We start from the raw sequence: 27,148 nt of genomic DNA on the forward strand, positions 1-27,148 counted from the left end.
TATACAAAGTTCGACAATATTTTATTACTACATTTGTCCATATTCTTAAATATGAGAAAAACTGGGAAAAAAAAGTCAACATTCCACAGTCAACGGTCAAAGTCAACGGGCAATGGTCAAAGTCAATGGGCAATGGTCAAAGTCAACGGTCAAAGTCAACAGTCAATGGTCAAAGTCAACGGTCAATGGTCAAAGTCAAACTGTCGTTTCCATGTTCGACAGGTTCATGGTCATAGCCATGGTTCATGGCTAAGGTCAAAGGTGCATGACTCAAGGGTTCATGACTAAGGAAATGGTTCGGACCCAACTGGCCAAGCCTAAACCTTAAAACCCAAAAGTCTACATGTTGAAAGACCCATTTGGATCTCTATTTTTAAGTCCTCTGGACTGCCCCAAACAATATTAGAAACTGGCCCAAAACAGTTAAGTGGTTCTGCCCAAAAATTGAACTGAAACCGGCCCAAAAACTTTAAATTAAACTGGCCCAAACTAAACAAATAGAAAAATGGCCCAACCCACTAACTAATATCAAAACCAGTCTGGCCCAACAATTTAAACCGGCCCAAGAAAACTAAACTAGAATCCGGCCCCAACCAAACAACCCAAGCCCAAGAGAAACCGACCCAGGCCCAAGCCCAGTCGGTCATCTTCTTCCTCAGGCTTCTCCTCTACCACCAGCACCAAATCGACCACCACTCGTCCTCCTCTCTTAAGCCACCGATTGTAATCCCCATAAAAAACCAAACAACATTAATAAAACAAAAATCTCAAATCCTTAAATCCAAACTTCACCAAACTAGATCTGGAAATAATTCCCGCCGCCATTAACGCTTGTTTCAAGCTTCCAACAGCCCCTATTCGACCGCCCTCACCCACTCAAACACACCCCACTTCAACCCATTATCAACAAATCAACCAAAAACAGTTAGAATCAATTTACTGGAGACGTCTAGGGGTGCCGCCATTGATGGTTTCTCTGAGCTTTGACAGCCCTTTCCAACACCCATTCGACAGCCTCATACACCCTACACTACCCCACTTCAACCAACCAACCAACAATCGAAAAACAAAACCCAACAAACAACATCAAGATCCAACTACTACGTTTCCAAATCATAGACTGGCGATTTCTTGGTGCGCCATGAATACCTTTATAGAGCTCCGACAGAGCTTCGACAGCACCATCCCCCACTTCTAAACCCGACATCCCCCATAACCCAACCAACATCATTCACTTCTAACCTCATCGATGGGGTTCGGACCCCCCAATGAGTTCAACCAAAGGTATAGGACGATTTCATGCTATTGGGCTTTATCTGCCATTAATGCCCATAAAGCTTGGACAGTTCAATGTCGATTTTCTAGCCTCAACAGAGTTTCGATAGTTTAACCAAAATCTAAAACATATCGACAGAACTAAAATTATAAAAACTGGTCGGAAAACAGACGAAAATCATAGTTTTAGTAGTGGTGAGAGATAAACTCTACTCACCTGTCTTAACAGCTCCACGAATCCTCCTAGTCCAAATCGTCGCGCTCCACCCTCCAGCAAACGAGTTTCTAGCTATGCCTCCATTTTTATTATTTTTCTTCTCTAAAAACCCTATTCTCTAGAACAATGTGATTATATACTTGGGTTTAAAACCCAAGCCCAAAACAGACTCGGGCCCAAAAATCAGGCCCGCGTATCCCAAATCCAAATCCAACCCATTTTAAATAAATAAATTAATTAATTAATTAATTAATAAACTAAATACGTATTTTAAATACGGGTGTTACAATATGACAGTCATGACTTTTCATTCCTGTTATCTTACCATCTTTAGCATTTGCACATCGAGAAATATTAGACGCATACCCATCAGGAAACTTCACCGACTTCAGCCACTCGCAAAAAGATTTTTTCTCTGAAGATGACAATATGTAACATGCCGGGGGTATTGCAAACTTATCACCTCTTGGGATTAGATGCAATTCTTTTCTTATACCCAATGCGGCCAAATCTAATCGAGCTTTTACTGAATCTTTTGTTTTGCTATCTAGGTCTAGCAATGTCCCCACAATATTGTCACAAATGTTCTTCTCAACATGCATAACATCAAGGTTGTGTCGCAGCTTAAAAGTGTCCCAATACGGTAACTCAAAAAATATGCTCTTCTTTGTCCGGTTCAACTCCCATCTCGCAGACGCTTTTTTTTTTAGGCTTTCCAAATTTGAAGGGTTCTACATAGTTCACTTGTGATAACAATTCATCCCTAGACAACTCTTTAGGTGGCAACCTGCTCTCCCTATTTCCATCAAATAATTGTTTGCCACGAGTTCTCCAAGCATGCCTTAACGGTAGAAAATGACGATTTGCCATATAACACAACTTTCGTCCATTCTTCAAATACATGGAAACTGTATCCTTGTTACAATTAAGGCAAGCTAGTTTTGCCCTTGGTACTCCAACCAGATAAATTACTGTATGCGGAAAATCATTTATAGTCCATAACACTGCAGCATGCAACCGAAATGTTTTCTTTGCCATTGCATCATAAATCTCTACCCCATCTTTCCACAACTCTTTAAGTTCATCAATCAAAGGTCGTAAATAAACATCGATATCATTCCCAGGTGATGAAGGTCCTGGAATAAGTAACGTCATGAAGGTGAACGGTTCTTTCATACACTTCCACGGTGGTAAATTATATGGTATCACCATTACAGTCACATAATTGTATTGACTACTCATATTGCCAAATGGGTTAAATCCATCGGTTGCAAGACCCAAAGCGAACATTGCGCGAGGATCATTGGCAAACCACTCATGTTCCTTATCAAAATCGCCCCAAGCTTAAGAATCATTGGTGCCCGAAAGTACATTCTCCTCCGATCATGTTTTTCTTTGTGCCATCTCATATCTGCAGCAGTAACCCTCGACATAAACAACCTCTTGAGCCTTGGTTTAAGTGGAAAGTAACGCAACACTTTTTGTGGTATTTTTTTAGTCTTGCCTTCACAAACTTTATACCTTGGCTCCCCACATTCGAGACAATTTTGAAGACTATCATTTTCTTTCCAAAACAACATGCAATCATTCTTGCATGCATGCATGTATTGAGATCAGCCATTGGTCTGATAGAACCAGCATAAGTTTCCTTGTATGCTCTGACACTCATATATAGATGACTGTAGCCCACCCAATCACACCTCATGGGATGTAAGACAGCCACTACATGTACACAAGGGAGTCTTGACAATTGCCATTTAATACAGCTACATTCTTTGGTCACCAAGTTTACCTCCCACCTAGTTCCATACTGAGTCCTCACCATATACACATGATCAGTTAATGATCCTCAAACAACGTAATTGTTAATCAACTTGACATACTTGGCAATAGGCTTCTTCACCCTTGGAAGAACCTCATTCTCTCCTAATTCATTTACAACCTATTTCCTGTCATAAATGTTTTTCATAAATGCAATATGCAACCCATCAATGAAAGTCACAATCGGTTTGTCCCTCAACTCCAAAATCCATTTGTTGAATGATTCCGAGAAGTTGTTTGTTATGTGATCACTCTTAGATGTATGGTCAAACTGTGACCTAGCCCATGCTTGCACAGGCTCCGCGTTGTCTAACCAAGCTTTTACATCTTTGTCCTCAGCCTCAAGCTTTTCCATGGCTCTATTGAAATCTGTTAATTTATATGCCCTCGCAGCGTCCCAAGCTAAATTTTCCAGATGACTACCCTTGTGTTCCTTCTTAAAGTTTTGATACATGTGTCTAAAACACATCTTATGCGAGGCCTCTGGTAGAACATCTCCAACTGCTCCCACAAGTCCTTTCTGTCTGTCGGAAATGATCGTGAGTGGTAAAGGGTGCATATTCAGATATGGGGCTAAATGCTCGAGAAATGAAGTCCAACTTTCAGTACTCTCACTCCTACAAATGTACACAGCTATAGGGAATGACCCATTATCACCATCCAACCCAATGATGCTGAGACATTGACCACCAAATTTTCTTTTCAAAAAGCAGCCATTTAACCCAATAATGGGTCTGCAAGCATTAACAAATCCATCCAATGAGGCTTTAAAAACAACACACAAACCCAAGAAACGACTATCGTCACTTCTACAATATTTTGCAATGGACCCAGGGTTACTGATCAAGACTTGGTTACAAAGCTCGGGTACCAAATTATAGCTATCTTCATAACTCCCAAACAAGCTCTGGAGTGCCTTAGCTCTTGCATGCCATGCACTCCAATAACTAACCTTCACACCAAAACTCCACCACAAATCTTCTTGAATGTCAAATGGCTTGTATGACTTTTGATGATTCTTGATTCCATCTTCCACAACTTCCATTATCCAATTGCAATCAGCCATTGGATTTTTGTTGTTTTCATCGGCAGTACATACATGGTCACTGTTTCGACCAGATATGATCAAAACATCAAGTGTTGATAAAAGAGATGAAGAACGTAGAAAAGTAATTTAGAAAAATAATGGTGATCGGGGGAATGATGAGACTGTACCTTGCGGTTGCCTACGTACCCAAATTATCAATGGGATCAAGTCTCAAGAACGTAGTTCTGAATGAAAAATAGTTTGGTATTTATATAGGTAGAGTAGAGAGTCCTTGTAGCTTAAGTAATCTTGTAGCTTAAGCAATTGTGATAGACTATAACTTTCAACTGATAATTATCTCTTTGATAAGAAATGAATCTGGACATAAATCAATGTACATTAGTGGCAAACCATGTGGCTAAGGTTCAGCCTTAGACACATGAGTTAATGGGCCTGTACATTGATCCATGGTATTGCAAATTGGGCTTTATCCCTGTCGATTAAATGAATAAAATAAAGACCCTTAGTAATGGACGTTTGCCACGTAGGTGGGGGGCGAAACAGTCACCACACATTTTCTTGCATTCAATTGTGTGTTTATTATAAGCTAACCTTTTAAAATTAGCAAACCAAGGACAACCATCAGCCTTACACTTCACCCGATTCTATAACGCTCAGTTTTGACATATGTAATAACAAACTTGTTTTTTATGCAATAATTCTTCAAAAACTTTCTGCATGCTAAAATGGTTGGCCATTGCATCCCAACTTGTAAAACATTTTCTGCATTTAATCTAGTGTCTTCATTGTCATTATCTTCATTAGCAAAAACATTGTCTGCATCTTTTAAGAAACCTCCACCTTGAGGTGGGACAAACTCACCTTCGGAGGAGTTATTGCTGTGATACTCTTCTTCTGCCTCGATGTTACTAATGTTAACCTCTTCCATTTTAACCCAACTACCCCTTCGATGCTGAGGTGTAGAGTCCAAAATGAGTTCAACAGCCGACTCAACACTAGTCTCTCTCATTCTCTTTTTGTTGCTAGCTTCTTCAATTGCCACTATCGGAAAATCATCATCTTCAACTACAATTATCGGGATCTCATCATCGTCAACTACCACTATAGATCTAGGAGGTGGCAAAGCACAAGGGGTTGGTATAATCTCCACACCATCCCAACCAGCAAATATGTGTGAAAATCCATACGGATCAACCTCAAGATCTTTCCACATCAACATGACATCTTCGTCACTTGAACAAGTTATTGTAACCTCACCCAACGGATAAACTATCTTTAAAAATGCATCAGAAGGGCATGACACCGAGGTAGCTACATAACTAACAAAATCGAGAAAACGAACACAGTCACCATCAACGATAAGCAGTTTAGTGGTTTTGCCATTAACGCATTTTATCAAAAAAATCCCCAGTTCCATCACTTAGTGTAGCCCTTTCAAACCGACCCCCATAATGTATCACAAAATCTCTTTTTTCATAAGAAACCATTATCTATAAAAAAAAAAAAAAAAAAAAAAACCCTTAGGCCACCAAAACAAGTTTTTTGAAAAAAAAAAAACAAAAAACGACTTACTTTCTTCATAAACGAACGTAATATACAACGAAACCAATAAAAGTTTTACCTTTTGGTACTTTGAAAATGTTTGATTAAAGTTAATCACCATTTTTCTTTCTACTACAACAAATCCAAAAAAAAAAAAAAAAAAACCACTTCGATTGGAGTTAATAGAGCATAAAGTCCCCTCCTTTATTGTGGATGAGAGAAAACACTCCACACATTCTTCCCCCCAAATGAATTGAGTTGAGAGAAAAAAAAATAAAACCTATTTGATTTGACGTGAAGTGCATGTTGTCTCTCCACCATAGTGATAAAACTACAATTATGGTTGGTGGCATTTTCAATATTAAAACATCATAAGGGTATTTTGGTCACGAAGTAAAAGACTGACCAGGTGACCCAGTCGCATGTTACATTGGGGTTCCAAAACAAAAGTCCAAAAAATTGGGGGTCTATATCAAATGAGCACTCCAATGGGGTCTATGTCAAAATAACCCCAAAAAAAAACAAATAACCCCTGGTCAAGTGGCTCACGTGCCCTTCCACCCTTCATGTATAACTCGTGCGCATAAAGCCAGTCGACCACACTATCCGTTTCCTTCTAACTAAAAACGGTCTCTTTCTCTCTCTCTTAATTCCACTTTACTCAACTCTTCTTTCGTTCCTTCTCGATCCAAAACCACAGGTTAAGTTTTTATCTTTAATTAATCTCTTCTTATTATTCTGTAATTTGACGTACACTTATTCTACGTATCCTTTTTCTTTCTTTATTTGTGTTTCATTTGTTATAGTTTGATCAAACACTAGCTTAATGTTATTTATTTACTGCTATTGTGAATTCGGAAAAAGGTAGAATCTTTCATGTTATCAATTGAGAAGGAAAGACTAAGGTAACAAAGTTAAATACTTTGATTGACATTTGGTTATTATCAAGTGGTGGTGTTGGAAGACACTTTAGGCTAGTTTTTTTTTTTATAAATATTGCTACTACGTTCTTTTGGCCCTGTTTTGTAAGAGTTTGTACGAGGGCTCAAATGACACGATCTTGTGTATCAATGTCCACATGAATGTTAGTGACTATTATTTTTGTTATATAAGTCTTGTTTTCATCTTTTTATTTTTCATTATAAAGAGCTACCATCATATACTATAGGACTATATGCTTAGTTGTCTCTTTTTCACGCTCTATCAGGGTATTATTACCATCCGTCCAAGACTGTTATTGAAAGCATGAGCCCCACTGGGTATGCTGCAGAGGTGACTGGGTTGTCCCCAAATGCTACAGAGAAGGATGTGGATGATTTTTTTGCTTTCTCTGGAAGCATCGAACATGTTGAAATTGTCAGGTATAATCCATGGATATAAACTTAGATTACTGATCCGTTGTTGAATTTATATTATTCCTTATTTGTGTCATGCATCTTTTCTTTTCTTTGAATGTAAAGTAATGGATCTTAATTACAACACTTCAGTTCTGATCTGATTTTTCCATGTTTTCCTTGGATCACCACTCATCAGCTCTGCTACCAAGATGAACTATCCTATTTTTTCGTATTTCCTTTGAGTACCTGCTAATCTGCTATCTAGTGTTTTACTGTTTTTCATGGTATCTGATGTAGGATGACTAGCCCCTCTTTCTTACCAGAATTCTTTCTGCTTGTGCTAAGATAATTATTTTCAAATTAGAATTATTACTTATTAGGAATTTGGAGTATTTGATATTTGATATTTTATTTAGAGTTTAATTAGATTTAGAAGTTTAGGTTTATTGGTTATCAAGTATGGTTTATCTATATAAAGAGGCCATTGTAGTTTAGTTCAGGTATTCAATTATCAAACTATTAAATCTCCAAAACCTATTATATTTTTCTCCTTCAACTTCTACAATTCTTCTATTCAATCTTCTTTTTCCTTAAATCTATTCCCTCTTTTAAAGATCTTCACATCTTTTTTTCTAAATCTCTGTTTGTTCTGCATCAGTATCGGTGGTACCAAAATAGCTCACAGCTTCAAATATTATGGTTTGTGTAGTTTGGCGTACTTCAACCTTAGAGATGTCAAATAGAAATCCATCCATCCCCTTCTCCCCCCCTCCCCCCCTCCCCCACAAAATAAAATAAAGGATAAAGGAAAAAACCACATGCTATTTTAGAGTATATTTTGTTTTCGTATATTTCAGAAAATATGTTTTTAGAGTATCTTCTAGTCCATATCCAGTGTTTTTTGTAAAAAAGAAGACATAAATCTATCGTATTACTTGCTATGAGTATGAAGTATTCTTAATTTGAAAGGTACCTAATACATGACAAAAGATTATCCCATACAAAAAAAGTTAAAAGTGGTGCCACACACAAGTCTCTCTCGTATCAGAATTCTACAAAAAACTGGTCGTGCGCTGCTATTTCGCAAAGATTCCATGCAACATAGCTTGGCGTGCTGTGTTCTGCTTGTGGCTCTATGGAATCACTTGAAACCACAATTTTTGGTATGCTTCTTTTGATTTTATTAGGAAATTGAATCTTTGGATCTGGGATAAATTTTTTAGGACAATGTCAAGTGATTTTTTATACCTATTTAGGCGTATTCATGCCCTCTATATCGTAGTTAGAAGCCATCACCCATTCAAGGGTTATCCTTGATGGCTGAATTTGTGTTCTGGAAAGGTGGAAACCAGTAAGCATGTAAGGTTTGTGGATCCATCAAGCGATAGACAAAGATGCACCAGGGAGGCCAAAAAGCTTGTTCCATGGTGTGTTTTGTGACCGAATTTATGCGCAACTTGTTTATATACTAGTTGATTTCAGTTGGTTTAACTGATTAATTACTTACGGTAGGTTTGTATCATCGAAGAATGACTACGTATAAATCTGATTTTGAAAACTAGAAATTGCAAGGAGATTTGTAAGATGTCTGAATTGTGAATGCTGGAAGTTGTTCTTAATATTTTTTTAGGCCTTGCTTATTGGACCCCTGGTCTCTTTGTCCGGGGCCACATTGTGAAGAGCACATCACAATCTTTTACCTACCAGCATCTTCAAAAGCACCTTAGTTTTAGGATTCTTTATCCTCCATCTCCAGTTGCCGCCATTCCACCACCACCAAAACCCCGCCTTCAAGATTGCCAAAAACAAATTGATCTCCCCTTCCACTAAATCCTAATCCGTTTTAAACTCAATTATGCGGCATTTATAAAGTTTCAATCTTTATTATTCAGCTGTCTCTCCTTGATTGAGCTACTGTTGAGTTTCTAATTCTGCCTAATGCTTCCTTTAGTAGAAATTCTATGTGGATTTCTTAAATTTTTTGCAATATGCCGTTAGATATTTTTTTCTGATCTTTGAAAAAAGTTTTATCTTATAAACAGATCTGGAGAGTATGCTTGTACAGCCTATGTAACATTCAAAGATGCTTATGCCCTGGAAAATGCTGTCTTGCTTAGTGTAAGTTCTTAGTGTAGACTGTAGGCTAATGTTGTTTGTTATGAATATGTTTAAAGCTTGTTGAGTTGACATACCTTGCATCCCTAATTGTCTGTACTTGTTATATCTTCAGTCCCTAGAAACTGCAATTTGGCTCAGTATAAGTGTAGAAATGAGATTGTTCATGTGAAGCATCTAAAATGCAAAAATCGATTATTTTACTAAAGCTTGCTAAGATTTATTTTTTTATTTTATTTATTTATTATTATTATTATTATTATTATTTTTTTGTATTGGAATTTACGAGTCTAGAATTATGGAACCTTGCAAGCTTTGCCCCCACTTGTATCGGCTTTGTGGTTTGGACTATTCAATACATAATGAGCAGTAAAGTTATAAAAAGATGACATAAAGTTACCGTTTAGAATTACATTGTTGTTTCCCTCATATTTCCTAAATATATCTGTTCAAGTCTGGTAATTTTGATCTGTTTGAAGTGTCTGGCTATATTTTCGACTCCTTTTAGCAGTTAAAATTTGTAAATGTGCTAGATTTTTCCTATCTCAGGGAGCTACTATTATAGATCAACGCATATGCATAACACGCTGGGGGCAGTATGAAGATGAATTTGATATTTGGAACAGGTCTTCATGGAAAATTGAAGAAGAAACCAGTTCATCGGTAAGCAATTTCTTTGTGTGTTGAGTCTAATGAATTTTTAGGTCTTCAGTTTTCTTTAAGTCGGGGAGATGAATGCATCCACTACGTGAAAGCTTAAAAGTTTGGGTTACCTGAAAAATGTGAAAAGATTGTAAATGTCGATATTGAGGCTTGCAATGCGTAAATCTTGTCTAGTCATTTTCGTGTCTGTAATTGGCTATGTGATATGGGGAGTACATTATCCTTTGTTTTCCTATTGTGGCCTACTCTCAAAATCTTGATGATTAATAGATACTAAAGGAAGAAAGTTACTGTCTATATATTAGGAATTTCAATCATTATTGGTTTTGGTGTACTACTCGTATCCAGAGTTCGGACTACTGGTTGATATAGGTTACTTTACCTCTATGTTCTCTTTGTTTAGTGCTATGCTGTCTGCCCTTCATGTGCACTACAATGCTTTCTAGCTGTTTGTGGACCATTATTTACCCCTCTGGATGTGATGCATTTATTGTAGAGTGTATATATTTTTTGCATGGTGACTATTGTCGCACTAAAAGTTGCTTTCCTTTCAAATTGGGTCATCTGTTTGGAACGTTTTGGTCTTATAGCATGGCGTAAATGGGAATCCCTCCATTCCTACAGCTGGAGAAGCGGTGGAAGTTGTTAAATCAATGCTATCAAAGGGATATGTACTTGGTAAGGATGCACTGAGCAAGGCCAAAGCTTTGGATGAGTCCCATCAGGTCTCGGCTACTGCAGCAGAGAAGGTTTCCGAAATGAGCAAGAGAATAGGGTTCACTGATAAGATATCTGCGGGTGTTGGAGCTGTTATGTCAGTTGATGAGAAATACGGAGTATCAGAGACCACTAAGTCAGCTGTATCTGCAACAGGAAGAACAGCTGTGGCGGCTGCAAACTCTGTGATCAATAGTAGCTACTTTTCTATGGGGGCTCTTTGGGTGTCTGATGCTCTCAATAAAGCAGCTAAAGCAGCAGCTGATTTAGGTAGTCATGGCAGTAAAAATTGAAGCACCCCCTCTGGTACCTTCTTGATGTTGTATATATCTACGTTATGGCATTTAACACACAAAGTGATGCTAGGATTGCTAGCTGTGTATTCATACTTATTTCGGGTACATATAAAAGTGAAATATTAGGTTTGTCTAGATTATAGTGTACCTTGTGTTGTTATGGACAAGCTGGGTATCCATTGTGGTCCAGCTGAAATAAGTTCATGCTACTGAGTTCCATCTTCTGGTGTTTTGTAAATGTTACCTATTAGATAGAATCTTGTTACCTACGATAGAATCTTGTTGATTAATAATACTTGGTCAATTAACTAATTAGGCTGCAGGATCCTTCTCTTTGTTAAGAATATAAGATGAAGGTAAGCATCAACTGTTAGGACAAGGAAGTGATGTGAAAAGTAAACTTAATATATATATGGGACAAAACGGATTTAGATGATTAACTCTGCGTGTGTGCTTGCATTTTTTCTTTTCTTAAGAGACATTTACCAAGAAGACTCCAACCACATGGTCAATTACGAACTCACTTGAGCTTTGGTCAAAGTACATTTTCTCTCATAATTTTTGAAGTTGGTTTCAAGTTTCAGCAACAAGTTACTTTAACGAGGTACATAGCTTGTTAAGCCGTAAAATTTGAGGCATTGACGTTGGATACTTGGATGATGATCTACTAAAGGTCACAGTTCCTAGGAACCATCCAAATAATTATATTACATTTTGTGTAATAGAATGACTTCATTATTAGTCCCCATAGCGAGTTGTTTTCTTTTCACCGGAATTTCCATGTATTTGGAGTCCTGGGCAGTGGGCATCAGATATGTCCCCACATGAAGGATTGCTGATAGCGAGGACCAACTTCGCAAACTATCAAGGTCATTATATTTGATAGGGAGGAACTGCGTAAGATCGGCAATATCCTGAAAGTTGTGCCTACCAGCCAGTACCAGGTAGTCTTATACTCATCACTGTATGGATAAAATTCATTTCTCTGAAAATGGTTCCAGGTACCGGCCTGAACGAGAGAAAAGACTACATTCGATTTTTAACCATTTGTTACCCATTTTTGTACTTGTCATTCATCATAAAATACTTGAAGAGAAGTTGTGGTCATTTAATCATTAAATTCAGATGGACTGTGTGGTCAATCACACTCGTCACGTTCTTAATTGTTTAGCGTGGTTGGCAGGTCAGGATGTGAGGTCGGGCATCAATTTCCTTCAATTACGTGAGTTCAGTCCATATGCATGAACATTTCTCTACATCATCTTCTGCCTCTTAGTGAATGCCCACTTCTGTTTTAAATGGTCCCATTCTCACATGCCCATCTAATTTCTGCAAACTTTTATGGCTATAGTGACATGTTTATGACTACTTCTAATGTTGCTTTACGATATTTTAGGCTCCTAGGGAAATTACAACAAACCGAATCCAATTTGCTAACTAGGATCCGAGCATGTCTTGTAGATTGTGCATTTGTACGTAATTAGAATCCAAATGAGGAGTGCAAGTATAAGAAGAAATGCTTTCCATAATCCCAACTCCTAAGTGCAGCTATAGACTTTAGGACATCTCCAATGGGGGTGTAAATCGTATAGAGTGGAAATTTTACACTCCAAATATAAAAAAACTCTCTCCAATGGGGGTTCTATACCGTAGGTAATAGTGTATATTAGCTAATAGAGAGGGTGGGGAATTCCCCCTCTCGCTATTAGTTAATAAAAAGCCCGGACGTCACTTAAAATAACGTCTGACTAACTTAAAAACTCGGACGTCACTTCAACACACGTTTGAAGCTTTATTTTTATGTTTGCGACGGTCTAAGTCCGTCGCTCAGTGATTTAAAACTGTTAAAAACACGGACGTTGCTTTGAATGACGTTTGAAAGTGGACCACTATTTGTTTTAAGTTTTTGCGACGGACCAAATTTGTTATTTTACATTATTTTGAATGGGCTGTGACAGTTTAAGTCGGTTGCTATCTATTTTTACACATTTGCCTCCACCTACCATTGGAATAGCCACAAATAGTAAATATACACTTTATGTATTTGAGATTTTTCTAGAGTGTATAATCCTAATAGCGCCTATGTCGAGGTGGATTTTTCCACTCTCCATTGGAGATGCCCTTAGAAAAAAATTACTTGGAATTTAAGCATACTTTTAAAGAGAATGTCACTGGTGCTTTGCAATTAGGGTTAGTCAGTCTGGCCTTGTGGGTCATGGCCTTCGGCAATTATGATAGTGGACCGTCAGAAGTTGGGACAAGCGATCCCTAACTAAAAAGTGTTCTAAAAAGACTGAAAGAGAGTCGAGCTACTGAGTGGAGCGCTTTTAGCTTTTGTCTGCTCAACTTTTGAAGTAAGATCTAGTGGTTTGAATAGAACTCTCTGTGGATTGGTTTGGATCATTAAAGAATAGTTAATAACGTCGGAGGTTAAAATCCTTTACGTTGTGCAATAATTAACCAGGAATTAAGCAGCATATCTCTCTCATACAACTTTTTATAACTTTACAGTTTACACACTATGGAAGTTACCTCATCTCCTCTCTCTCTCTATTGATTCAAAAATCAAAAGTATGGACAATAGTCTACTATAGTATACTTAGTTTGGAAAAATAATGTAAAACTGTATCTGAATATGATGATGATCGCTTATATGAATGCTAGCACGCAAAACACTTTGAGAGTTGCATACACGCTAGTATCCTTAAAAGGTATGCAAATTACGAAGTGTATTTCATAATGTAGGCTAGCAGTCTTCATTTCTTAATATCTCTTAAAAGTCCTAAGCATTCCATTTCAACTACCAGGATACAATTTATTCTTCAATTCTGCCAAGTTATCCTTAGAACAGAATCCAATCCCAAGAAACCTCATTTCTTCAAAAGTGTCCATTCATGAAGTGATAATGAAGTAATCCTACAATTGTAACCATCAAAGTTATTGCTCTAGCATTCTTCTAATGATTGATTGACTCTACTCAAAGAAGATTCTACTAGGCCATAGACCTCTACAATATCCTATTTTTCGTTTGTTCACATTCTAATCTTCTATACGTGCCAAAGGACATTTATGCTCACTAGATTTTAAAACAAGAAGACAAAGACCACTGTTACAGATTCTAGAAGAGAAAAGTGATTTTTCTGTGAAGTCAATCTTCGGGGACCAGTACATTCACGGGTCCAAGTCCGTGAATTCGGTGTTCTTTATACGGCAATATACTTTATTGACAAAATAATTTATTCACTCGGCGGAGAAAGAACGGCGAAGCCAAAAAAGCAAATGCGCAGAAGGTGGAAAAAATTACAAAGATGATGATGTGAGATTTGAACAATGACAAACATACCTACTATAATGTAGACAAGAGACACATAAGAATGAAATGTGAGCGAAAATCCGTTTTACAAAATATTGAGGGCTTGGATTCTTGTTGGTGATTTTGAAATCAAATTCACTTTTAAATGCTTAATTGGTCAACTCAGGCATCTTGCCAAGACTTAAAGAGAGAGAGTTCTGTAAAGACATGGGACACACTAAAGATTAGTCCTAATATATATATATATAGTTAGACACAACTGCTATGCAATCTTTTGCATAATTGCATTGTTTAAGCCCGAGAAATGGAAAACAATTTTATTGGGTCGATTATGGTTTCAGCAGGCTATAGAAAGCAGGGCAATTTTCATCATTTTCTTAGTCAAGAAACTTGAAGCTTGAAGTAGGACACTTTTCATGATTTTCTTAAACTTCAAAACCTGTTCCATTTTTCTTTCCTCTAGTTCCCTACATATATTGATTTGTTATAGATTCTTCCTAGTCAAATTTAATGCCATAGCCATAGCATTTACCCTAGCTAGGCGTAGTAAACATCAAATTTCAAACATACTATGTTCTTCAAATTAGAAGAAGAAGAATGTAGATAGAAGAGTGCCAGCAAGAACCTAACAGATTAAGCTTATTCATATGAAAACAATAGCAAATCTTATTCATTTGAATCAGTCTTCATATCCTTGTTGTTTATTCACAAGATATTGAACACACTTGTTATCAAAAATTGGGAGCAGAATAAACTGTGTAATCTTTCTTTGAATTATTACTTCCTATATCATTGAAATACTATAACTGTACAACAAACAACCAAACTTACGTCTTTAGAATTTCTATCCGAAAGAGATTGTTCTAGCAAACGGCAATCCAAGCTCCACTAATTAATAACAACAAACAGGACACCTTATGATCCCATTCTCATTACAATCAGGGCACCTTTGGAATTCTCCAACACTATCTTCTCCCTCATACTCATCATCAACATCATCTTCACAATAGATTTTACAGCTCCCTGAACATCTATCACACGGAACAAATCTGATATCACCACACAACTCACAAGCCCCACAACCATTACCTTCTTCCACCAATACACAACCTTCAACCAACTTCTCAAGCTTTCCATCCTCATGTAACTGCTTTATTTCCTCTACTCCACCAATGTATTTACCTTTCACAAATATCCTCGGCAATGCACCACTATTCCCACTCTCCCCTAATAACTCTTTCAGCTCCTCTCTGAAACCATAATGCATGGACACATCTCTTTCGTCGATTCGAATGGTAAAGCCTTTGAATATAACCCGGACTTGGCAGCAATCCTCGTACGTCTTCCTCACCCCTCTAAGGCTTGTGAAATAAATCACCACTTTGTCTTCACCACACGGCGGGCAATTTGTCAGCGTGATTATATCATCATCCACCTTCTTAGTGTCTACAAATTCCTTTGATAAATCTCTGGAGAAGGGTATTTTCTCGCGTTCGGGTGATTTAAGATGGACTGCGGCAACTGGGGAAATCTCTTCAAGTGCTTTTCTGAATTGGGATACAATCTCAGGATCAAATTCGGATATAAACGTACTCAAATTTGAATTTGGATCATTGTCCACCATCTGTAGCCACTCTGGCTTCGGCGACTCTGTACCATTCTCTTGTACTTTCAATTTGGAAGGAACAAGAGTAGGCGAATCAATACCATTTTCCTTATGTAACTCCAAATGATCAGTAGGACCCTTACTCGAAACAGCATGAAAAGAGAACGACCGATCAAGGATATTAGCAAGACGGAGCGGGCTATACTCATCAAGGCCTTCCATCATTTCCCATGTATTAATCGTCTCCGGTTCACCAGGCGGCGTTCTAATTGGCGTCCTTGGGATGACTTTCGGAATTTTTTCCTCAATCATATTAGACCAATTCTTCGCTTGTAGAACTTCTGTCATGAAATCCTCGCTTTTCATGCCCCCAATATAATCATTATTGCTGTCACTCTTGTTATTGTTGTCGGTGGTAATAATTGTCCTGTCATTGAAATGAATCTGATCAATTGCATCGAGCGGGATAGAGCCCAATGTCGAAGAAGTAAGCGCAACGACATGGTAGCTATCGCCTTTACGAAGCGCTGGATGATGAACCGGAACTGAGTAACTTCTAGCTAGAGGAGAATATGGTGTTTGACAATGTTTACAACGCGTTTCCTTTGAACTAGCACACCCCATGACAGATTCCAATAGGAAAGAAATGAAACAAAGAATTTAAACAAGAAATGAGAGGTTGGTGTATATAGAAAAAACAGCTCAGAATCAAACAGAAAGATGAAGTAGTTAGAGGATATCTATTGCTCCTTGAAACGTCTATGAAAACAGAAGGAATAATCCCATTTTTGGACAATTAATTAACCTTCAACTAAATAACAAACTACCTCACCTTGTGTTGGCAATCAAATAGTGGGACGGGATATATAGTACTAGAACAAAACTTTGGTTAGAGAAGAGAAGGAAAAGTGATAATCAAGGAAAGAAGAGCTAGAAAAGACGAGAAGTGTCTTTTTTGGTGTAGACACGATGTAGATATCAAAGTTGGATGGATAATAAATGAGGAAGCTCAAACCGTCCTCTCCATAAAACCATAAATGGAGATACGCTTAAGAAATGAACTCTCTCAGCTATTTAGGGGGAAGGTTTCTCTTCTTATTATTATCAATTTTGATCTCCGGCTTTCCCTTTTTTTTTTTCGAATTTATTAAGTACGTTCTTTTTATTTTTTAAAATGAGGTGAATGACTTAGGTGTATTGATAGCCACTTGGACGTGAAGAGGTCGTTTTGACTTTTGAAGTCTTTGTGAGTTTCACTAATGCATTGGTCGACTAACTGAATTATCAATTTTTGACTCTTAAACGTGAACTCCACCCATGGATCCTCTGGAATTTTCAAAATTGCTGACAAACATGTCGGCATGAAACACACAAGAGTCAAGAGATCACAAAAAATAAAGTTTGCCAAATAAAGTTTTAAACTGAGCAAATCATAAGATTTGTGTATACAGTTTACAGAGTCATAGTGAATGTTGAATGTTTTGCATCTTCATTCGCATAGTTTTTACTTTTCCTCTATTTTTTCTATTAAATAAAATAGAAAAACATGCCGATAGACAGAAAAAAAATCGAGAAATGCAGCTATTTACTGTTTGAGCTGATTTAAAGATGAGTTTGATTAATGTGAATACATCCAGCGCAGTTGTATGTTTTTATCAATTACTTTTCCAAAGTAGATTTGTCATCCATCAAACAGGCTTAAGTTCTAATTAATTTGGCATTAAACAAAACATTTCGTAAAATGGTAAATTAATTATGCTCTAAAATTCCTTAAAATGCTCCATCCTGTTCTGTAAAGTGTAAACCAAACATTCAAAAACTATATTTTTTTTTTTTTTCCTTTTATTCTTTTATTCAAATCGTTAAATCATTGGAACTACGAGGAACGGTTAACACTAATCTCGCAATCCAGTTTCCCATAACCACTAATTGAATTATGAACATATATATAGTTACTGATTTCGAGCGGAATCTAGAAATTTCACCAAATATTTCGGTTTTTAAAAAATTCGAAATTATATGTTAAAGGTTGAAATATTGAGATTTTCAAAATATAGCCGAATACTCTCCGAAATCTTGAACTATGATTATGAAGCAGGCAACTTGAGATCGGAAAATATTGCTCAAATTTAACAACTTGAAGCTTTCCACGCCTGTACCAGAATTAGAAAAAGGAAGCAAATGTAACTGGACCTAATACACTATTAAAAAAATTCAGATGATAATTATTATACTAAAATTTCCTTAGCCTAATGGTTAATACTTAATAATCTTATAATTTGATGCATAAATTGTTTAGAATTTGGATTCATCTAGTTACCAATAATAATAATAATAATAATAATTTGGCTTCATCTATCATTTTCTAAACTGCACTGTGGCCATAGTTCGTGATTTCAACGGAATTTTTGGAATTTCGTTTAATATTTCGATTTTTGAGAAATTTGGAATTCCATATCAAAAGTGTTGAAAAAACATAATTTTCATAATGTGCTCGAAATATAGCGGAATAAGGGCCGAAATTCCAGTTTTTAGATTTGTTGGAATTTCGGAGATTCCAAAATCTTGAACTATATATGACTGTGGCAAAATCTATAAGTTTGGTTTATCTTTACTTCGATGGCAATTTCAAAATCAAAAAATTTATCTATTCTATCAATGATATCACAAAAAAGGTAATTTTTCAAGGTTGAACACAACTTTTGTTACAATTCCTTATATGAGAAATTAGGATGGAATTTCTATGGCAAGGAATATATATATGCTAATATAGTAATCATGGGCAGCTTTGACCCATAGTCAGCAAAGGCACTGCTTAGGGCCCTCACTTGTTGCAAAAACTAAGGGCCCCGAATTGAATCATGCTCACTACCCACTAACCCACTATTTTATTTTTATTTTTTGTTTACAAAATAACATGTTTGGCCTAATTAACATCAAGCCCACAAACTAAGCCTCAACACTCAACAGAAACATAAAACACTCATCTCCTTCAATTCTTTTTGCGACCATTCGTTGGGGTTTGCTCAAAAAAGAAAAAACGACCACTATAATTTGTTAGCTTAGCCGAAAATCGAAATATAGCGATTACATACACCACTCGCCACAATTTTTATTGTTAAATATTTTCAAGGTATTATCTCAAATTCAAAATTACTTGAATTGTAAATGTTCAAACAAATAGAAAGTACATTCTCCACCTAGTTTCACTTTTTTATTTTCCTTGTTTTGTAACTGAATTAGTTAAAATTTTCACTTGTTAAATAGTTATATATATAAGTATATGTCTTTGGCATAAATGTTTAAAATAGACTTGTAGTGATTATAAATAATAATAAAAATGGCTTTTTTTTTTTTTTTGGGAGACAAGGGCCCATTTTTAGGAGCTTGCCTAGGGCCACCCAAAACTCAGAGCTGGTGCTCATAGTAATATACACATGAATTTGTAGGTCAAAGGATTGCACATCCCAATTCACATAAGAGGCAGGGATGTTATAATCAAGGCCCAAAATATCACCGATATATATCGTTTTTTTGGTGCACCGACATAGATATATTTGATATATCTCAACCAAATATTGAACCTTTTTTTTCCTGATATATATCGTAATTTCCGATATAACGATATATATCGACCGATATATACGATATATCCGATATAAATTGTTGACTTTGACCGATATTGTTGACTTTAACCAATATATTGACGATATTTCTGATATAATCGACGATATTTTCAATATATCGACATACAAAACAAAATTTTGACTGGTCAACAAAAAAATAGATATCTCTGATATTTTCAATATATCCGATATATATCGGTTTTTGGGTACATCAAAATATTCACCGCATTCGATATTTTGGGCCTTGGTTATAAACTTATGAGGGCATCTAGGGTGCATCATGATGTATGTGTGCGCAGGAATGAGAGCCATTGACAGTACTTCTTTGTTGCAATACACACGAATCCCCTGCCTATATGAGTAGCCCAGATGCCTGCGCATGGGTATACCCTGCACACACTAGCTTTTCGGTAAACTTATAATTAGTTAATTACTATTTACAACTCTACTTTCTTCATTGTACTTTACCTAAGGAATCTGTGAACCTCTCCTGCGGGTCATAGCAGCGCTTTTCTATCTTCTTCTCTTCTTCTTCTCTGCTAGTTTACATAGCTGGGCATAACCCCCCCTCCACCCACTCCCACCTACATCCCCCTCATCTTTTACCGTTAGTTTTGTTCAACCATCAGGCTATTGTTGGGCTTAGGTGCCCTGTTTCATTTGGTTTGTAGTAGGCCAGAACCCAGCTGAGATGGGAACTATGCGAGGATCCACAAAGATAGAGATAGCTCAGAAAGAAGCCAGTAGCACTACCAACCAGATTGAGGCACTACAACAGAATATGAAAAACCTGTTCTTTGGAAAGAAGAATCAGATAATAGAGATAAACTGTATCAATATAGAAGAAACTGGTAATGAGGAGCTCACTCTGGTCGGGAAACTGTATGGTGGATATCCTTTACAGCTGGAGGAAGTTGGAGAAGATATACATAGAATATGGCAAACAAAAGGCAGAATAACGCTTGAGCGTCTAGACAGAGACCATGTTAAAATCAGCTTTGAAAAGATACAGGAATGTAAACATGTGCTTAACAATGGACCTTGGATGTTGGAAGGTCACATTTTCTCGGTTAAGGAATGGATTAGAGGTAGGAGGTTGGAAGAATACCAATTTGAATTCGTTAAGTTCTGGGTTCAAATATGGAATCTCCCAAAGGAAAGGATTAACAAAGCAAATATCTAGAAAATTGGAGCGGAATTAGGGATGGTCAAGGAAATTGATTTATCTTGTCCTCTTGAATTCAACCAACCAGTAGCTCGTGTTCGAGTAGAAATGAATGTTAAGGAAAGGTTGCAAAAGGACCAATAGATCAAACTCAAGACAGGAGAAGAGCTAGTGGTAAGACTCAAGTATGAAAAGTTAGAGGTGTTCTACTACTTCTGCGGTGTCATTGGTCACAACCAACTTGCCTGTAGAATACGTCAACCAACACCGATATGATCTGATAAAATGTGGAGGTACTTTTAAGGATATTAAACCAAATTTTACTAGTCAGATGAAAGCAAATAAGTTCTACAATGGGGCTGCTTTTTCTGGCAAACAATCCCTTATAATAGCTGGCATCCTTCAAAGCTTAGATTTGAAGAAACTCTGGCGCCGAAAAGAACGAGTTGGGTGATTGGTGGCCGGAAAACTTTTGCACAAACTAAACAGAACAAATGGGTCGGGTCCATGTCAGCTGACCCAGGGAAGAGCAAAGACAGGAACAAGGACATAGAGGTGGGGTCTGAAGCAGGGCCTACAACAACAGATACAACGGCTACTCCAACGGTAAGATTTCAAACGGTCACTGGTATAGAATAGTCAAGCCCAAATGATGAACAAGATACTGGGCCTCAGGCCCAGGGCTCAGAAGAGGAGACATAGGGGCTAGGGCAAGAAGGCCAACATGGGCGGGAGACACAACAAAGCCCAACAGCAAATCAGTTGGGCCTAGACCTTGTTATGGTGGACACCAGTGAGGAGTTGGGCTTAGCAATGTTTGGTAAGTCTTGGGACAATGAGATGGAGGCCTATCATGCTAGTCCAAATATATATTCGGACATCCCTAACAAATCTAATCAGGTAAAGGGGATGGATGACACGTGTTGTCCTAGTAGGTCAGATGTTGCTAGAAGGTGTGACCGGCCTACAAACCAGAGTAATTATCCATCAACCACAAAAGCAATATCAGGCTCGAAGAATGGTGTCTCGAGCCACACAAGTACTGAACCAGTCCACCAGGCATCATAACGAGAGAACCAAGCAAATCATAAAGATCTCTTCCACAATAAGGCTACACGTGGAAGAGGGTTTAAAATCATGGATTCTCGAGGTGGAAGAGATAAAGGTTCCAAATCTGAGATCAAAGCAAGACTGGAAAGAGAAAAAAGGGAGCAAGGAGAGGCGTCTCAAAGAAAGGAGAAAAGGAAACTTGAGCTCAGTTACGAAAAGGAAGGAGAGATGGTGATGAATGGGGGAGATGGATGGGTCAGAAGAAGCAAACGGGTAGTGGAACAACGCTCAAAGAGAGCCAAACAAATGGCAGCTGAAATGAGGAGTCAAGGGAAAGGGCACTTGTTGATACCACTGAATGCCCACATAGTGCATCTTTCGAGTGATTCAGCAGCATCCACTTCTTCAGAGGAGCACATTGAAATAGATACAACTACTAATCCAACCCCAACAGAATCGGAAGGAACAAATGATACAACATCTAATGAATCTGGAGTATCAGAAGAAATGAATGGTGAGTATCAGGCACCAATGGAGGTATACTACTCAGATAATGAAGATGAGCTTGAAAATGAGCTTGAAAATGAGAAGGAAAATCAGAGCCAAAATGAAATGGTGGGTTATGAAGCAGATAAGGAAAATCCAGAGTACCAACCAACACCCTTTGGCTATGAATGACTCTACTGTGGATCGTAGCACTCTACAAGGTTAGAAGGTAAGAGGGATCAAGAGTATGTAGGACAAAGCAATCCAGAGTTGCAATAGAGGTTTGATGAATAATATAACATGGGGGTTCCTTACAGTGGAGGTATATCTTCTCCTCCAGGGTTCGCGGCAGTTGTCCCATCACAGTTGCCTTAGTATCCATGACAATTCACGCCTAGAATTATCGGAGGATAGGCACCACCATGGCAGTTCAACAACTAAAGGACCTGATGGGTAGATTTAATGTAGATATAGTTTGTTTAGCGGAAACAAAAGCTAGTAAGGAGAGTATTGGGAGTCTTAGTAAGAAGCTCAAGCTTAGTGGTCATTTTGCGGTTCTAGCTCAAGGTCTAAGTGGAGGTCTGGCCATGCTCTGGAAAGAAGGAGTGGATATGGAAATTCTTGGGGCTTATCGCAATCAAGTCACAGGTAAAATTACTAATTATTTTAGTTCAGAGGCTTGGTTCTTTTCCTTTGTGTTTGGTGAACCAGCTGCCCATAATAGGAATAAAGTTTGGAATGAATTAAGGGGATTAGCCCCTCTTATTCCTGGACCATGGTGTTTGTTTGGTGACTTCAATGCTATAACTCATTTAAATGAGAAGATTGGAGGGAGAAGTATTATTACAAAAAGTATGCATGAGTTTAATAGCATGATTAATGATCTTGGCTTGGTGAACTTGGGTTTTAAAGGCCCAAAGTTCACCTGGAGTAATAATCGGAGACCTGGTGATCATGTGCTTAAGAGGTTGGACAGAGCTCTAGCCTCTCCTGAGTGGATAGCTCTGTTCCCACATGCCCTTGTACAAACTGTTACTAATGCCTCATCTGATCATATTTCCTTAATTATCAATCTGGACAATAAGGAGGAGAAAAACCCTAGACCTTTCAAGTTCTTTAATATGTGGCTTACTGATGATATTTGTAGACTTGTGAATGAGAATGCTTGGAATACCATAACACATGATCTCCCTGACAGTAATCTTATCCATAAGCTTAATAAAACCAGGAATGATTTTTCTATATGGAATAAATTTGTGTTTGGTAACATCTTTACGAACATTAAGGCTACTCATAAGGAGTTGGATAGAGTCTTGGCTAAACATTTCTCCATAGAGAATTATAATAAAGCAAATGAGCTGAAAGACACTCTGCTGGGATGGTATAATAAGGAGGAGGAGTTTTGGAAACAAAAATCCTCCACTGACTGGATCAAAGATGGGGGAAAAACACCAAGTTCTATCATCTCTCCACTATATATAGAAGGAGAAAAAATAAAATTGATAAGATAAAGGATGAAGATGTTAACTGGAGAGAAGGTAGAACTGATGTGGGCATTTCTCTTAATCACTACTTTACTGAGATATTCACTTCTGATCGACCTAAAAGGGATGATTAGATTATGAACCTGTTTCAAAGTATTGTGAGTGAGAGGGAAAATGAGGGAAAATGAGCTCCTCACTAGTGTTCCTAACAAGGAGGATATTTGGAAGGTGGTTAATAAGATGGGCAGTCTAAAATCCCTTGGTCCTGATGGGTTTAAATTAGTGTTTTACAAGAAATGTTGGGACATTGTGGGACCCTTTGTGATTTTCTTTGTACAGGACTTCTTTACTAATGGTTATCTCAACCTTCAGTTCAATGAGACCTACATTGCCTTGATTCCTAAGGTGGTTAATCCTGACCATACTTCCAAATTTTGACCTATCAGCTTATGCAACTTTGGATACAAAATTGTATCAAAATTCTTGCAAATAGGCTAAAAGGTCTTATGAATAGGATTGTGTCTCCTTTTCAAGGGGCTTTCATCAAAGGAAGAAGCATTGGGGACAATGTAGGTCTTGCTTGTGAGGTGTTTCATAACATGAAAAATATGAAGTCAAAGAGTTAGGGCTGGTGTACCCTTAAGATGGATATGGCTAAGGCCTATGACAGGGTGGAATGGGCCTTTGTAGATAACATTTTTGAGCAACTTGGGTTTATCAATAAGTGGAGGAGCATGATTCATCAATGTTTATCCACAGTATCATTCCAAGCCATGCTTAATGCCTCTCCTCTAGAGAGGATTATCCCTGAGAGAGGGCTGAGACAAGGGGATCCCCTATCCCCATATCTGTTCATTTTGGTCTCTGAGGCCCTCTCTAGGATGATTGCTAGAGCTGAGCTCAAGGAAGAGTTGCATGGTGTGAAGATAGGATGGTCTCTGTGGACTATAACCATGTTTAGCATCTATGGCAAGAAATGGATAGGAGATGTAGAAAAACCACCTGACCAAGCTTCCTATTTCTAGAATGGCATACATAAAACTTTTAACTCCATTAGTGGGGGGCTGATTTGGAGAATAGGAAAGGGAACCACCATCTCCATTCTGAAGGATCCATGGTTTAAGTGTCTAAATAAGCCTGTGACTCATGAAGAATTGGGTGTGGTGGATGACTCTCTATCCAATCTCCATGTGTTAGACCTATTTTTTCCAGATGGGAGTGGCTGGGATTCAGCCAAACTTAACTACCACTTCCACCCTTACATAAGTCAGTTGATGCAGGAGATAGTTGTTAGACCTACTTCTGCCTCAGCTGATAAAATGATATGGGCTATGGAAAGGTTAGGGAAGCTTTCAGTCAAATTGGCATATGAGTTTCTAAAAAATAAGAACACTGACATAGGGCAAAGCTCTAGTATGAACTACAAAGCTATTAAACAGCTTTGGGCAACTCATCTACCTTCCTATATGTAGATATTTATATGGAAAGTTTACATGTATGTGCTGCCCCTGGGAGACAGGCTGGTTGAAAGGAATATGAAAGGGGACTTCACATGCCCTTTTTGCTATAGAGAACTTGAAACATCTGAGCATTTATTATTCACCTATGACTAGACTAAAGCAGTATGGTTTAGCTCGCAAGTGGGACTACGAATCAATCTCTTCCAGCAGAACCAAAGCTTGAGGGAGAGACTAGACTTGTTCCTGTCTTGGTGTCACAGTAAGAATAGGGAATTATGTTTGGCTGGGACTAGGGGTGGGAATTTGGCCCTAACGACCCTAACCCGGCCCTGACCGACCCGACCCTAAGCCCTATAAAGCCCTCACAACTAAAGCCCTCACAGAGTTTAGGGGCCCGGCCCCTAATGCCTTCTTCTAGGGGCTAGGGCTAAGATTCTAAAACATAGGCCCAACCCTAATTCAGCCCTCATTAGCCTGACCCTAACCAAGCCCTAACCGGCCATGTTTCACACTTTCACTATAAATACACATACCATAATTGTCCAACTCTTTGTTAAATATTTTCAATTAAAATAACATTGTCCTTTGTAATTTATCACTTACACCCAAGGATACTTCCAATAACTTGTCTTATATAACAAAAACTTGTCAACTTAACAGCCATGAAGAACAATGAGCACTAGCCTAATAAAAAATAAGACTTTATTCTTTTGATCATCAAGTCAAAGTCCATAACTTATTATTCTCAATTTCTTTTCTCACTTATTTCTTATAAATTATATTTTTATTCACATCCAAGCCAAGTTTAAAACTAAAGATTTCTTTCCACACCATTAAAGCAAAATACAGAGCAGACATTTGTAACATAGAAACCAAAAAACAACCTTTGTTAGAAAAATGACATTTGTAATCTCAAACCTTTCTCCATCACTTGTTCAAAAGCCAATATTTTCATTTCTATATACAAAGCTTGAATCACTTTTAAATTAGAAAAAAGGTAATATTATATTTGTTTGAATCTATTATAGAAATAATTTATGGTATTACAAATAGTTTAACAACTTCCATGACCCTTAACCAAAACTATTATGTTTCTTCTTTATATCTATTACTTCTTCCTTTAAAATGATAATATAATTATTTGTCTATGTATTTCAATTTAAAATGTAATTTTAGTGAGGTTTAAGTACAAGGAAGAACAAATTCGAACTCTCGATGTACTTGAGTTCATTAGATTGTGGATGTGCATTTTAAATTTTTGGACTTATACATGATTATTACTAGATTGGTTGGACTTTGAGTTTGTAGATTATTGTATTTTTGTAATATAAATGAGTTTTAAAACCTGATGATGTAAAAAAAAAAAAATATATATAGGTCCCGGCCCTAAAGCCCCGCCTAAAGCCTTTAAAGAGGGCTTAGGGGTAGGGTAAGGCTTGAGGTTTAGACTTGTGACCGGCCAACCGACCCTATCGACTTTAGGGGCGGGCCGACTTTATTTGAAGGGCTTTAAATGTTTAGAGCATGGCTAGCCTGACCCGGCCCATTGCCCACCCCTAGCTGGGACTCACATCATGTACCTGCTCCAGCACATATAGAGATCTAGAAATGAGGTCAAATTTGAAAGTAGGAAGGCAAATAGGGACCGTATCATCAGACAGAGCAAAGGGTTGGCAGACAAGTGCTTTGCTGCATTCAGAGAAGCTTTCTCAAACCCTCGAGATTCTATTAATTATGTCAATGACTTTATGGATAATATGTTTCTTGAAATTCCAAATGATAGTATTGTGATTAGATTTGATGCATCATTCAACAGGAATACAGGGTGGGCTGGAGCTGGAGCAAAGCAAGCAATAGTGAAGGGGATATAGCTGGAGCAGCAGTCATAAGATTCAGGGCTCAGAAGGTAGGGGAAGCAGAAATGGGT

The 27,148-nt window shown here is 37.6% G+C and overlaps 4 protein-coding genes across 4 annotated transcripts; 2 read left to right on the plus strand and 2 right to left on the minus strand.

The window, feature by feature from the left end:
• Window positions 1-3,434: 3,434 nt before the first annotated feature.
• LOC147522639 (uncharacterized) lies at window positions 3,435-4,379 on the minus strand. Its single transcript, XM_086568164.1, has one exon. It carries the CDS (start codon window positions 4,377-4,379, stop codon window positions 3,435-3,437), a length of 945 nt encoding a protein of 314 aa, XP_086424290.1.
• Window positions 4,380-6,464: 2,085 nt separating this feature from the next.
• Window positions 6,465-11,343, plus strand: LOC147522640 (RNA-binding (RRM/RBD/RNP motifs) family protein). Its single transcript, XM_086594575.1, has 5 exons — window positions 6,465-6,603; window positions 7,111-7,264; window positions 9,283-9,358; window positions 9,905-10,018; window positions 10,609-11,343. The coding sequence occupies exons 2-5, from the start codon at window positions 7,149-7,151 to the stop codon at window positions 11,026-11,028; spliced, it is 726 nt and encodes a 241-aa protein (XP_086450701.1). The 5' UTR covers window positions 6,465-6,603; window positions 7,111-7,148; the 3' UTR covers window positions 11,029-11,343.
• Window positions 11,344-14,992: 3,649 nt separating this feature from the next.
• LOC147522641 (uncharacterized protein At5g39865-like) lies at window positions 14,993-17,110 on the minus strand. The gene has a single exon (XM_086594576.1). It carries the CDS (start codon window positions 16,572-16,574, stop codon window positions 15,237-15,239), a length of 1,338 nt encoding a protein of 445 aa, XP_086450702.1. The 5' UTR covers window positions 16,575-17,110; the 3' UTR covers window positions 14,993-15,236.
• Window positions 17,111-22,699: 5,589 nt separating this feature from the next.
• LOC147522642 (uncharacterized) lies at window positions 22,700-23,788 on the plus strand. The gene has a single exon (XM_086568171.1). It carries the CDS (start codon window positions 22,700-22,702, stop codon window positions 23,786-23,788), a length of 1,089 nt encoding a protein of 362 aa, XP_086424297.1.
• Window positions 23,789-27,148: the final 3,360 nt, after the last annotated feature.

Source organism: Coptis chinensis, chromosome 1, assembly GCF_015680905.1.
Source record: "Coptis chinensis isolate HL-2020 chromosome 1, ASM1568090v1, whole genome shotgun sequence".
NCBI lineage: Eukaryota > Viridiplantae > Streptophyta > Magnoliopsida > Ranunculales > Ranunculaceae > Coptis > Coptis chinensis.

Bases quoted from the DNA above. Each gene is read 5' to 3' on its own strand.
- LOC147522641 (XM_086594576.1), bottom strand. From the start codon at position 16,574: ATGGGGTGTGCTAGTTCAAAGGAAACGCGTTGTAAACATTGTCAAACA.
- LOC147522640 (XM_086594575.1), top strand. From the start codon at position 7,149: ATGAGCCCCACTGGGTATGCTGCAGAGGTGACTGGGTTGTCCCCAAAT. The intron at 9,359-9,904 runs GTAAGTTCTTAG...TTCCTATCTCAG, and splicing joins AAAATGCTGTCTTGCTTAGT to GGAGCTACTATTATAGATCA. The intron at 10,019-10,608 runs GTAAGCAATTTC...TTGGTCTTATAG, and splicing joins AAGAAGAAACCAGTTCATCG to CATGGCGTAAATGGGAATCC.
- LOC147522642 (XM_086568171.1), top strand. From the start codon at position 22,700: ATGGCAGTTCAACAACTAAAGGACCTGATGGGTAGATTTAATGTAGAT.
- LOC147522639 (XM_086568164.1), bottom strand. From the start codon at position 4,379: ATGGCTGATTGCAATTGGATAATGGAAGTTGTGGAAGATGGAATCAAG.